Here is a 14848-nt window from a genome sequence, read left to right on the forward strand (position 1 = left end):
GCCAATATTAATGTATAAGGCATTTGCTAAATATGAGGTACATAGTTATGTCTAAAAATCAGCACAATTTAATTTATATATCATATTTCATATTTGCCTCTGCAGTTGATCTTCATTACTTTATTTATATTATAATCGGATAAATCAGATTAATATTTTTACAGATTTTGCTTATCATTTTTTTGTTTTATATAAAATAACCAGTTCATAACAAAGCTTCCTCAATTTTTATTTTATTAACATATGCTTAACGCAAACGTTCCCCATATTTTGTAATTTGATATTTGTTATTTGTTTATTCTGATCATACAATATTTTCTTTCAAACATAAGTCGTATCCAATTCCATACAACCTGTTAACATATTTAATTACAAAAGCTTTACATGGATTATATATAATCATTTACATATTTAACGCATATACATATTTAACTTTCCGAAGAAAAAGTTAATGTTTTTGCCAGAAAATCTGACTTATCAATTTTATGTTCGAAATTTTTTAAGAATAATTTTAAGTTTAAAATTCGAAAAAGGATGTGTGTATATGCGAACCAAAATTTGACCTTTTATCGACGTTTTCTTAAAAACGACTGCACCGATTTAAAAAATTTAAACAAATTTAGTTTTTTATTTCACCATATAATTTACAACTGTCTTTAGTCGACATCTAGTAAATTTGAAGGTAATATTATTAGATTACATATGACAAATAATTTGACAATTGTAGATGTAGCCAGTGTTACTTCTACTTCAAATTGATAAAAGTCTGCCAATCTATCTGATAACAAATCTGTTGTAATGCCACCTAATCTTAATTAATTTACATTTCCGCAGATCACTAGCCAGTCAATATTTATTATCTGGGTGAATTTAAATTTGTTGTATGTGTATCCTAATATTTAAAAAAAAAATTAAATGTCTTTCGCCATTAAATTTATGGGTTGATTCTGCCGTAAAATAGACCAATGTTATGTCAAGGCTATGATACGTGGCAGTTTTCATACAGAATCGTACTAAATACTGTCAAAATGTCATTGTAGACAGTAGTAGTAGATCAGGCGTTTTACACATAAAATGCAACTTCACTCACATGCTATTGAACCATATCAAAAAGATCCAGTTATTTTAACATTGTTTTTTGATAATTGCGCGTTTTTTAGGTTAGGTTTTCTATCTAAAACGTCTATCACATAACTTTTAGTACGATTTTGTATGAAAATTGCTACATAACATAGCCTTGCTATAAATATGGTCTATTTTACGGCAGAATGGGCCCAAAAGTTAGCAATTCAGAAGGGAAAGACATACTTTGATTTTTATAAAAAATATTGGGATATACTCGTACAACAAAATTAAATTCACGAAAATAAATAATATTAATCGACTATTCATTTAGTTAAAATCACATGTAGCAATATATTGCTGAATGTAACTAATGCAAAATACCAAAAATAATTGATGTGTCCAAAATTTTTAGATTTATACTTACAGTAAACTAGTGGTGTTACGGAACTTGCCATGCCGTAACGAAATGTTCCAGGAATATTAAATGTTTTCAAATAGATTATAAATACTGTAACATTTTCTAATATTTATAAGAATTATATAAACTGAATCACAAAGTGTAAATTATTCATTTAAAGTACATAAGTGAGCTTTAGAACTTTAGTCAGAATTAAAATTAAAATCTGAATTATTTTCGACATGCAACAAAAAAAAAATTTGAAATATTTTTTTTTCCAAAAGTGCAAGCAGATTTTTTTAAAAAATCATTCAAATCGGTTTCCTCAAAAACTGCATTTTTTTGTACATTTAGCTCTGTATCTTCGAAATGGCTGGGCCTGCCTTGGCCAAACACTAATCACCATTTCACCCAATCATTACAAATTGAATGTTTTTTAAATCCTTCAAATCTGATACTCAGTTCTATCAAAAACTTTCTAATTTCTGCACTCTTTGCTCAGTATCTCCGTAACGTCTGGACCTGCCTTTGCCAAAACTAATCAGCACATCTCCCTATCAATAGGAATCTAATGTCTTTTAAACCATTCAATTCGGTTCATCCGTGCACCGGACGAAAAAATGCGGACATACAAACCACACATCCATTTTTTCTGAGGTCTACCAAAATGTTCAGAAACCCTTGAAACGTGAAGATATGCAAAAATTTTCATTTTCGATTTTTGGACTATTACTATAACTTACCCTACGAAAAGTTAATAAATTCACAGCCATTTGAGATGAATTAACAATTGTATTGTTCACTTTTATAATTTTCACTGGATCTTATAAAGTTATTTGTAACCATAAAATGTTACAAGACAATCTGCGCGCGTCCAAGAAATTCTTGTCATCTGATATCTCCATCGTCCCATCGTGTTTGTTTTTAAATAAAAATCATATCTAATTTCCGATCTCTTGTTAACATATTTCTCATGGCATATTCTTCGTATCGTCGATTATTCAAATCGAAAACGAATCATACTCGACGCAACGTGAAAACGTTGAAGGAAGAAAACAAAAAACTTATTCTGACTGAGCACATATGTGAACACACATATGAACGCGTAAAAATAAAAACATAAAAAATTGACAAAATTGATTATTCAGTCCTTGGAGTGGCCTGTCCTGTCCTTAAGTTGTTTTATGACTTTCGTGGAGGGAAAAAGAAATTGGAATGGAGTTTACGCGTGCGGGTTTGGCAGTGTCGCTACAGTTTAATACAAATCAAATGTAATGAAATTTAGAAGGAGACGTGCTGATTAGTTTTTGGCAAAAGTTGCCCCAGACGTTTTGGAGATACTGAGATAAATGTACAAAAAATGTCAGTTTTTGAAGAGAACCAAGCATCCGATTTGAATGATTCAATTTTTCTTTTCATTTTTTTTTTAGAATATCGAAAATAATTCAGATTTGAATATTAATTTTAGCTAAAATTACACAGCTCACTTATATATATATATATATACTTGACATAAATATAATTTAAACTTTGCAATTCAGTTTATATAATTCTTAGAAATATGAGATAAGGCCCTTCATTCTAACTCCGCTTGATTAAGGTTTGTTAATTCACTTTTCATAAATGTCATCGTCAAATTTATAAGCTCTTCTATTTTGTCTATAAAATATCAATAATGAAAGTTACAGTACTTATCCTAATATATTTGAAGACATTTTATATTCTTCGAATATTCCATTACGGAACGGGAAGTTCCAGCAATTTGCCACAAGACATGGTGCCATTCACCACTAGTTTTGTATTTGCTTGAACGGCAATCAGAACTACTTAAAATAATTTTAGAAGGTATGTAAGGGGGGGGGGTTGACAAAAAATAACGAAATATCACGTGGGGAGGGAGGGGTATATTGATGTATCACGTGTATTTATTTTTTTTTACCTGATTAAAAAAAAATCAAACATTTTAAAAAAAATAGTAACTGGGGGGGGTAATTTTGAATATCACCATGTACCACCAAGGGCGAGGGGGCGTCCAAAAATCTTTAAAAAGTCGATCACGTGATTAATGGACGCCCACTAAGTTGTAGGTGTTTCATGGCGTAACGGTTATGCCCACTGCCTTGTGTGGTCGTGAGTTCGAATCCCCAGTTTAGATAACTTGATATCATGCAGTAGTGATATCAATTTTGACTTGAAAATATAGACAAAAAATTTGTTTCGAATTGAAAATAGCCTATTTTGGGCACTACTGTGTGAAATGACAATAGGAAATCTTTCACACTATTCTTTCATGAATCGAGTTGGAGTTTAACTCAGCTTACGGACCTGCCTTAGGGCAATACTACCCATTATTGTAAGTTTTTTTATAGAAAAGTAAAATATAAGAAAATAATTTTGTCTAATTGTAAGTAACTCATTTTAGAACCAAGATACTGATATGCTGAACTTACAGCATCAAATTAATTTTAAATTTGAATAATTAAATAATTTAACATGCATAAAAAAATAAACATTCATAATTATTAGGAAAGCTGCAAACCTAATACATTTGGTAAATTATTATAAAATTTTATACATATAACCACATCAAATAATGATTATAGTGTAGGTGAGTTGTATTTTGCCTTAAGGACGTTGCAAAAATTCCCAATTTGGTAAATAATAGACTTAAACAATACCCAATGAAATTTTGCATCTTTCAAAGTTGTTACAGTAGAGAGTTCAAATTTTGATACAAAAAGTTTCATTAATATCGTAAAAAATTTAAACAATTAGGAATAAAATGATTTGTCGATCTTTACCAACTAACCAACACAATTCCTATAAAATATCTTTCGAACCATTTTTCATTTTTAACTAAACCGTTGATCAAAAATGCTTATTTATTTACCAAGTATAAATTTTTTAATATAATTGAAGTCCAGTCAATTTATCGATATTAGGAGTTCGTAGCTCGTAGCTAGTAGTTTGTAGCTCATAGTTCGTAGCTCGTAGTTTGTAGCTCGAAGCTCGTAGCTCGTAGCTCGTAGTTCATAGCTCGTAGCTCTACAAATAACTTCGATTATACACGATGATGTATAGTAGTAACATTAGCAAGTTTATTTAAAATCTGATTTATTTCAACATTTTTTTTTTATTTTTTCAAATGTATTTTGCAACAAAAATATTTGCTGCTAAAATAGAAAAAAGTATATTGTCGAAGATAATCTCATAGCTAATGCCTGTGTTTGTGACCAATAAAGTCTATAAACGTCTCACATTATGTGTTTTAATTTAATTATTTAAACTTTTTTAATCTAATATATTTTTAATGCATAAACAGCAAAATAAATCAGTAAAATCTATAACTGATTATTTTTATTTAGGTAGTAAACTACGATCCTGGTATTCCAGAACCTCACGTAACAGCATGACTCTCGGCCACTAATTTATAGTCCAAATAAAAATGTTTATTACTCCAATATTTATACAAGCCTGTACCGAAGTAGTGTCCTTAGGTAAGCGAAGGGCTGTCGGAATGAGCAGGACACAGCTAATTTTTATAATGCTTGATTATATTTTATCCTCTTCTTGCTGTCATCCCAGTAGAATTGTTTTTTTTGAAATAACTTGAAGAGCATGTGCATCTTGTCGTTTATGAGTATGTCAGCATAAGGAGATCCCTAGGGTTCTAAAAGTATTTTTATAGAAATTTGGAACGATGAAGAAACGATTCTCAAACTACTTTATTTTTTTCATTAAAATAATATTGTTGGATAGAGATTTGCGAACGTTAGTATGTATTTGATCCTTTTGTAATTATATTTATTGATGCAAAAGTCTTCTGAGAGTAAAGCGTTTTTAATTGAAATGTGGTGTAAAAGATTTTTCTATTATAATAATTTTATTTTAAAGCACTATTTGAGCATTTTAATATGTATTTTCCATCGGTAGCAATTTTAATTGAAGTTTTCCATAGCAAGAGGAAAGCTTGATTGATAAAATATTATTCTATTTTAATATAAGATAAGATAAAACTAGTGGTGTATGGCATCGTGCCTGAAGGCAAATTGCTGGAACTTCCTGCACGGTAATGAATTATTCCAAGAATATTAAATGTTTTCAATTATATTATTATAAATCCTGTAAGTTTCATTATTCTTTTTGGAATGATAAAATATAAGAGCTTATAAATTGGATGACGACGTAAATCAACAAAACTGGATCACCACGTCTTCTCATCATTAAAAATTGCATGTTTTTTTGAATCATTCAAATCGGATGCTCTACTCTCTCAAAAACTCAATTTTCCTTTTCTGCACTTTTTGCTTCATATCTCCGAAACGGTTGAACCGACTTTTGCCAAAAACTTCGACGAAAAATTGTATCCGTACTTACGCTCACACACACACACATACATACACACATACTTACTTACAATGCAATCATCTGGGAAATATCAACAGATAGAAACATTAGAAGACATGCGAAAATATCTAAAGCCATTGGGTGGAAAATAAAATCTTTTGATGAAAGCGCCATGAGAGTTGCCTTAAATTGCAAACCTATAATTTCAGAACACGCAGATGAGCATACTAGAGAGCTGATGGAGAGAATAACCGAAGCCTGTGATATCAGTATGACTCGTAAACATGGCATAAATCAAAGACAATCTGTGCACTGGTGGACTGAAGAAATCAGCTCTCTTCGTAAAGAGTGCCTAAAGAAAAGAAGGATCTCTCAGCGTGGATTTAGTCTCAGTAATTCTGCACAACTGGTAGTGGAATATAAACAAGCACGTAGACAACTAAATAAAGCTATCAAAGATAGTAAAGTTAGGTGCTGGAAAGAACTTTTGGATGAAGTCGAGGAAAATCCATGGGGAAGACCTTATAAGACTGTAATGTCTCGCCTCAAAAGCCAGCCAATACCTTCACCAACTTGCCCACGACTATTGAATAAAATAGTAACTACTTTGTTTCCACGACAACCTAATTTGAACTACCAGGTAACACATGTAGAACAGAATAATATTCCACTTATAACACTGCAAGAACTGATGGAAGCTTGTCATCGCGTTGGTAGTAGCAAGGCACCGGGATTAGATGGAATTCCTAATATTGCCTTGAAAACATCAATTATGACATCTCCGACAATGTTTCTTAATGCATATAATACATGCCTGAAAGAAGGGGTTTTTCCACGAAAATGGAAACAGCAAAGACTAGTGCTTATTCCCAAAGGAAAAAAACCACCAGATGAACCATCATCCTATCGTCCAATATGCATGCTGGATACAGCGGGTAAAATTTTTGAAAGAATAATTCACCAAAGAATAGATGCAGTAGTTGATCCAATCCTAGCAAACAATCAGTATGGTTTTCGCAAAGGGCGATCAACTATCGATGCTATAAACTTGGTAGTTAATACCGCCAAGGAGGCAATTGCTGGAACCAGATGGAAGGGGGGTTCCAAAAAGTACTGCCTTGTAGCTACATTGGATATAAAAAATGCTTTTAATTCTGCAAACTGGGATTGCATTATGAATGCACTCCGTGACAAGAACGTGCCAGCATACCTATGCAATATAGTCGCAAGCTACTTTACAGACAGAATTCTAATGTACCATTCACGCGATGGTACAGAAGAATATAATATAACAGGAGGTGTGCCGCAGGGCTCTGTTCTAGGCCCTTTGCTGTGGAATATTATGTATGATGGCCTTTTGAGACTAGAGTTTCCAGAATGTGTGAAACTAGTAGCATATGCAGACGATGTTGCCATAGTGGTTGTCTCCAAACAAATTGATGACATCGTAAGCCTATTCGATATTACATTCAGAAAAATTAATCGGTGGATGGGAACAATGAATCTCCAATTAGCACAACAAAAAGTGAAGCTGTTCTTATCACTAGTAGGAAAAGAATTGAGACCATCAAGCTAAAGATAGGAAATCTTGAGATCACGTCAAAACCTCACATCTGTTACCTTGGCGTAATGCTTGATGCTCGTTTGAATTTCAATCAACAGGTGGAACACGTTAGTGCTAAGGCGTCAATAGTTAGGACGAAACTTGCTCGACTGATGCCTAATATTGAAGGTCCTAAACAAACCAGAAGGATATTACTATCGTCAGTTATTACTTCAGTGCTGACATATGGTATCTCCATATGGGGTGATGCTCTTAAATCTCAAAATCGAGGAGAATGGCAGGGCCCTTATACCGTCTCAGTGCTATAAGAATTGCTTGCGCATTTCGCACAATATCGGCGGAAGCAGTGTGCGTCATTTCAGGAACTGTGCCTCTCTTAGTCTTAGCAGAGGAAAGACGGACAATTTACCATAGAAGACATCAACAACTGTGTACTGAAAAGTTAAGATTAGAAGAACGGCAGAACAGCATTGACCGATGGCAGCGACTGTGGGATGTCGCTGTAAAGGGCAGATGGACGCATCGTCTCATTCCTAACATCAAAGTCTGGCTAAGTCGCAAGCACGGCGAAGTAAACTATTATACTACGCAAATGCTATCGGGGCATGGCTGTTTTCGAGCCTACCTACACCGATTCAAGCACGATAGCTCGCCGGATTGCCCATATTGTTTGGGCGAAATCGAAGATGCTGAGCACGTGTTCTTCGTGTGCCCGCGATTTGGTGCTCTACGGGATGATGTGGAGGAGACATTGAGACGCACAATTACCCCAGGTAATGTTGTTGAAGTGATGCTGACAAGTGAAGCTGCTTGGAACGCCATAGACAGATTTGCGAGAGACGTTTTAATGGACCTGCGTTCTATAGAGAGAGAAAGGGCGAATGGGACTTCGCCCATTTAAAAGATAAGTAAAATGTTTATGATTTATAACATTGTTTATAACAAGTTAAGAATTGTAACATTCTAGATCCTCCCCCCACGAAGTAATGCCTAGCGGCGGTTTCCGTGGGGACCAGAGGCAGGGGCAAAGCGGAGGTTTTAGTCGGTATTATACCAGGGCGGTATCGAGTCCGACATACCCAGACAGAAGACCGGTCTGGGATGCATAAAAGCATTTCCTTCGCTATACAAAAAAAAAAAAAAAAAAAAAAAAAAACATACTTACATACATACATCTATTTTTCTGAAGATATACAAAAATTTTCATTGTCGATTTTTGGACGTTTGCAATAACTTACCTTAAGGATAATATAAGATTTTAGCCTATTCTTATTCTTACGTTGTACGTTAGTTTAATTAAATGCACAACACTGAACTTTATTTTTTTAGTCTTAAATTTTAATTTTTAAACTATCGCAATATATTTCATAAGATTTTTTTCTTATCATTTTCTTATTTTTCCTAAAATTTATCAAGAATCTAAGTGTGGTTCTTAACTAAACAAGAGGTGCAAACATTCATCCCTTGTTATCAATGAATAAATTTTTAACAAGCGCAAAGTCTTCCATGAGATAAATTCACCCGAATTTTGTCTACGATAACGTTATCAAATGTTTGTGCTATTTTAAATAGTTTATCAATTGGTAAACATTTTGGCTTCACACGATAAATGAATCATTTGCTTTGAAAGTGATATGGTCCGTTTTTAAGAAAAATTAATTTAATCATTGTGCAAACTAGTCATATCGTCACCATTCATATTTTTAAATTGTTGTCATATTTGTTTATAGAATTCAATTTAAAAATATTATATTAATGATTATTTAGTTTTAAAACTAAAGTGTCTTGTTGGTTTAATAAATAATTCAATTCATTTTTATAATTTTTACTTATTAAACAATTTTTATTTCTTTTTTGTATCTGGCACGTGAGCTTTATTTATTGTTGTTCACCAATAATATTTTCTACAATTCATTCGAGTTTTCTTCGGAAGTGTATGTTCTGATGCAGCATTAATATCGGTTCTTACTTGAAAATATAGCTATATAATATATAAATATATCCAATAGAAAATAGCATTATCTTCATTATTTATCAATATTACAGAAATTGTATAATAATAATTATAAAATTTATTGACTTTGAATACATTGTGTTAGCGAATTAATTGCTACTTTTTAAAAAAAATCTGCAAGGGGACTGTATTTTATCTTATAATGCAAAATAAAGGTTTATAATTGGTTCATATTACTACTGCTTAGTATTAAGCTGGCCAAGATGAATATCGAACCCGGATTATTTTTTAAGGACAATAAAAATTGTATAAAATGCCATAATATATGGATAATCTTAAAACATATAAAATAGTATCGTTATGGACTTTGAATTAGAGGTTTAAAATTCCTTACCCGCCTTGGACAACCTGCTGTCAAGCAGCATTAACATCGAATTTCTCTTAGAAATATAGCTAGCAATATATTTCCAATATAAAATAGCCTTATCTTCATCATTTATCAATATTACAGAAATTATAATAATAATTACAAAATTAATTGGCTTTGTATACATTGGGTTAGGAAATTAATTAGTAATTTTTTTAAAAAATCTGCATGGGGACTACATTTTATTTTATAATTCAAACATGATGTGAAGGGTTATAATTGGTTTATATTTTTATTTTGTTTAATTTTTTTCTCAAAATATAGTTAAAAAACAATTAACTACCCTTAAAGTGCGTTATAGCAATAGCAAAAAAATAAAAAATGAACATTTTTATTTATCTTTACGTTTTAAAGTCTTTTGAACATTTTGGCATACCTTATTATTAGAAAAAATGGATGTATCTGTGTATGTGTGTATGTAAGTGCGGATACATTTTTTTGTCGACGATTTTAAGAATATGGATCAATCGATTTGAATGATTCAGAAAACATTCGATTTCTATTGATATTATATTTCGTGCTGATTAGTTTTTGGAAAAGGCAGGTTTGGCTGTTTCGGAGATACGGGACAAAAAGTGCCAAAAATGGTAATTCAGTTTTTGCGAGAATGAAGTGTCGAATTTGAATTTTTTTTTTTTTTTTTTTTTTTTTGTTACAATTTATTTTTGTTAATCAAGACTTTAATGTCTTATTTACAAAATTGATATGAGCAAAAAAAAATACAAAAAAACAAAAAATGCAATACATTGAATATAAAATGAAAAAAGTTAAAATAAAAATTAAATTAAAACAGTAATACAAAAATAATAACATAAATGAACGATGACGTGATGATGTATGCCGCGTACTACGTCAGGACGCGTGCAGACATTGGGCTAGGAGTTTGGTAGATCGGAAGGCCATTTCTTGCTCAATCTTCTTATCGGTCTCTGAATCGCTTGAATTGTAGGATTTGTATGCTGGATTAATTTATTGTTGAAAGATGAACTTCTAATCTTGATCATTTGTTGACTGTTGAGATTTTCAAATCCTTATGTAGGCAAAAATTCGAAATATACCAAGGCGCATTAGTAAGGATACGCAGAATTTTATTCTGGCACCTTTGAATGATATTTATGTTAGATTTGCATGAGCAACCCCATAGTTCGATTCCATAAGTCCAAATGGGCACTATGATAGTTTTATACAAAAGTACCTTGTTATCGAGAGAGATTTCAGATTTCCTCCCAAAAAGCCAGTAAAAATCTTTTATTTTCAGTTGGATTTGTTTCTTTTTATATTCAATGTGCGTTCTCCATGTCAATTTCGAATCAATGTGCATGCCTAAATATTTAACAGAATTGCATAGTGGAATTATTGAATTGTTCATGATGATAGGTGGACTGTTGTGATGTTTTAGAGAAACAATTATGTGCTGAGATTTTTCGATATTGATTTTGATATTCCAATCTAAAAACCATTTTTCGAGACTAGATAAATAATTTTGTAACTGACAAGTTGCTGTTCTAATATCGGAATTGCATGAAATAATTGCTATGTCATCGGCGTAAGTGCATATGGTTAGAAGATCATCTGTGGGCATATCGTTTGTGAAAAGAAGATAAAGTACAGGGCTTAGCACACTGCCCTGTGGTACCCCGCATTCTATATTTCTGATGCTCGAAGTCACATCTTTAATTTTGATTCTAAATTTTCTATTAAGCAAATATGAGCTTAAGATATTGAAGTAGTTTGGAAAAGTTGTTTTGATTTTATATAGGAGTCCTGAGTGCCAAACCTTATCGAAAGCCTGACTGACATCTAAGAATACGGCTACGCTGTGTTCCTTTCTATTCATGGCTTCAAGAATACGAGACACCGTTCTGTTGCATTGTTGAATTGTAGAGTGATTTTTTCTGAAGCCAAACTGATGGTGAGGAATCCAACTATCATTCGGATGATCTTCTGACAATCTCTGCAACAAAAGTCTCTCTAAAATTTTCGATAATATCGATAAAAGACTGATAGGACGGTATGAACTAGCAGTGTGATGGTTTTTGTTTGGTTTAGCGATCATAATAATTTCTGCAGTCTTCCACGCTGTGGGCCAATAATTGTATTGAAGTATGGCGTTGAAAATATTTGTTATATATAAAATACCTTTTGTAGGCAATTCTTTTAACATCTTTGGAGTAATTTTATCCATACCCGGCGAAGATCTATTTTTTATCCTTTTTATTTCACATAAGACATCATTTGGTGAAAAATGTCCTAACGGTGTAGAATGTATGGGTTGATTTACGAAATTGTTAATTAAATTATTCTGGGAAATATTTCGAGCGCTAAAAATGCTACTTAGATGATCAGCAAATGCCTCCGCTTTTTCTTCGTTGCTTTTTGCCCAAATGAATCCGTTTTGGTTGGTTATTTTCAGAGGAGGGTTTTGTTGTAGGGGTTTACTTTTGTTTCTGATTGGTTTCCATATGGAATTATCGTACCTATTTAGCTGCAATATATACGACCTGAATGTACAATTCTTCCATTCTTTCATTTTTTTCCTCAGCGTGTTATTGAGATGATTAAGCGATGTCTTATCCGTTGGTAGATGAGAATGTTGCCAGGTACGTCTTGCTCTTCGTTTCTGTGCAATTAGCTTCTTAATCTCTTGCGGAATTATTAGATTATCATTTCTTGGAATAATGTTCGGGGTGATCTGCTTGGTTGTTTCACGTACAATCTCAGAAAAATAATCTATATTATTTTCTATATCAATAACGCTTGTAGGCCTAGATTTTGGAAATAATTTTGAATCAAGTATGGATTTGAATTGAATCCAGTTAGAAAGATTGTTGTGTAGAATATGATTGTTGATAACTGGAGTAGGAAATGTGCTAAACGTCACAAGTATTGGAGAATGATCTGAAGAGAGATCGTAACTAGATTCAATATTGAGATTTGAAAGATCAATACCTTTCACAATAAAAAAATCTAAAAGGTCTGGAACTTTAGTAGGGTCAGAAGGCCAATAAGTTGGACTGCAAGTTGAAATAAAGGAGAGGTTATTTTGCCCTATGGCTGCATGAAGAATCTTTCCTTTGGCTGTAGTCAGTCTAGAACCCCAGGCAATATGTTTACAATTAAAGTCACCACCAATGATAAATTTATTACCTAATTGAGAGAAAAATGAAGAAAACTGAGCACAAGAAATTTTGAATCTTGGTGGACAATAAACAGCAGAAACACAAAAATTATATAAATTTGTTTCAACAGAAATTTGAGTTGCTTGTAGAAAATCATCAGAAATATTTGGTAGAACAAAATGCTTTATATTATTTTTGATTAATATAGCCGAACCGCCGCGAGCCCTGCCACTTGGGTGATTTGAATTATAAGTAGTGTAGTTATAAATTTTAAAGTAGTTTTTTTCAGTGAAGTGAGTTTCTGAGATTAATAAGATATCTATTAAGTTTAACTTTAAAAAACATTCTACTTCATTTTTGTGAGGTATTAAACCGTTGGCATTCCATTCAGCAATTTTAATTATTTTTGCCATTGCTTTTGTTGTTGACTAACGTGGATAACATATTTATTATTATGGTGTTCTGTTGCAAAAGCTGATTGAAGATATTTTTAAATTCTAAAATAAGTGTTGCTAGAGAATCAGAATCGGGATTTGAAGGTGAATGATTAGAAGCAGAGTAATTGTTTTTTGCAATGTCTGCATAGGATGAATTTTGAATTGTTGGATTTAAGGCCGGAGAAATGTTGTTTATTTTATTATTAGAATTAGAATTATTAGAATTTTTAAAATTTTGGTTATTTGGATTTGGATTTATGACTGATTGATTTACTGGAGTTTTGTTTCTTTGTTCTTTAATTTTTTGGAAGTATGAGCAACCGCGATAATTAGCTGGATGAGCACCGTCGCAAAAATAACAACATGCCGGAGCATTCGGATCTTTGGTACAAGCTATAGTATTATGATTGTCACCGCATTTTAGGCAAGCAAATGGTCTATTGCAGTATTTTTTGGTGTGATTAAAGAGTTGACAGCGAGTGCATTGTATAATGTTGTTGGACTTTCTCGGTGGTTCGACGCGTATTATGCAGTTGAATAATTTATAAATGTTATAAATATTTTTGTTATTTCTATTTGGTTCCAGATCAACAAAAAACATATTAAGAGGTTCTTTTGTTATTCTATGTCTAATATTTAGGATATTACGTACGACATGACCCTGTTTTAATAGTTCTAATTTAATTGCATCTGTGCTTGTTGAAAAGTGTACATTTCTAAGAACAACCCTATAAGCCTTCTCTTCTTTTAATTGATATGTATGATATACGGCATTAGTTTCTTTTAGATGTCTGGATAAAGTTCGAAAATGGTCGACAGAATTACATAGAATTTTAAATGTATTGTTAGCTAAACTTCTCAGGAAATATTGATCGTGCGGAATTATTTCATTTAATTGATTAGACATATCATTAATATCGTCAACTCCGTAAATAAATATTGGAGGGGGCTTACTGACTGGAGCCGGTTTAACTGAGTTGTCATCATTAGCTGTTTCTATTGTTGAAAGGGCCGAAAATCTGTTTTGAATTTTGACATCTATTCCTAATGGTTCAAATGAAGTTTTTCTTTTTTGAAATTGACTACTTGCCATGAATTAGGAGGTTTCTTGACATCAGAATGTGGTTGAGTGAGGCTTGTAGATGCACTATTACTAGATGATATTACTTCCTGTCTTGAGTCAGAAACTGATGAAGTTGAACGCAGCGAGACCTTTTCCGATGTAAACATATTGGTCCGACCTTCTTCGCGAGGTATCTTGCTGTATTTGCTGGATCCAATAACGGTCTTTCGTAGTTTTGGGATTTCTGATGGTTTACTGTCCGATTCCATATTCGCTTCTATATCTTGATTGAAATGTAAGACATTTTTTTGATTCCACAAACGCACATTAGAGTCTCGATTATGTATGGTTTTTTGTAAGCAATTATTTAATTATCTGTACACTTTTGTAAGCTTTTCATGCAATTTTAATAAACCGTAAAATTCAATCTGACATGCACTTGTTTTTTTTCATGGAAAATCCGAATTTGAATGAT

At 32.3% G+C, this 14848-nt stretch overlaps 1 protein-coding gene across 1 annotated transcript in view; it reads left to right on the top strand.

The window, feature by feature from the left end:
* LOC113388227 overlaps window positions 1-14848 on the top strand; it is a 44296-nt gene that overhangs the window by 4338 nt on the left and 25110 nt on the right. Inside the window, exon 6 of the mRNA XM_026625625.1 lies at window positions 6223-6522. Coding sequence (XP_026481410.1) covers window positions 6223-6522 — 300 coding nt within the window. The remainder of the gene's footprint in view (window positions 1-6222; window positions 6523-14848) is intronic.

The sequence above is a fragment of the Ctenocephalides felis genome, unplaced genomic scaffold, assembly GCF_003426905.1.
Source record: "Ctenocephalides felis isolate EL2017-DRISC unplaced genomic scaffold, ASM342690v1 CF-g0.4_SCAFFOLD_03572, whole genome shotgun sequence".
In the NCBI taxonomy this organism is placed as follows: domain Eukaryota; kingdom Metazoa; phylum Arthropoda; class Insecta; order Siphonaptera; family Pulicidae; genus Ctenocephalides; species Ctenocephalides felis.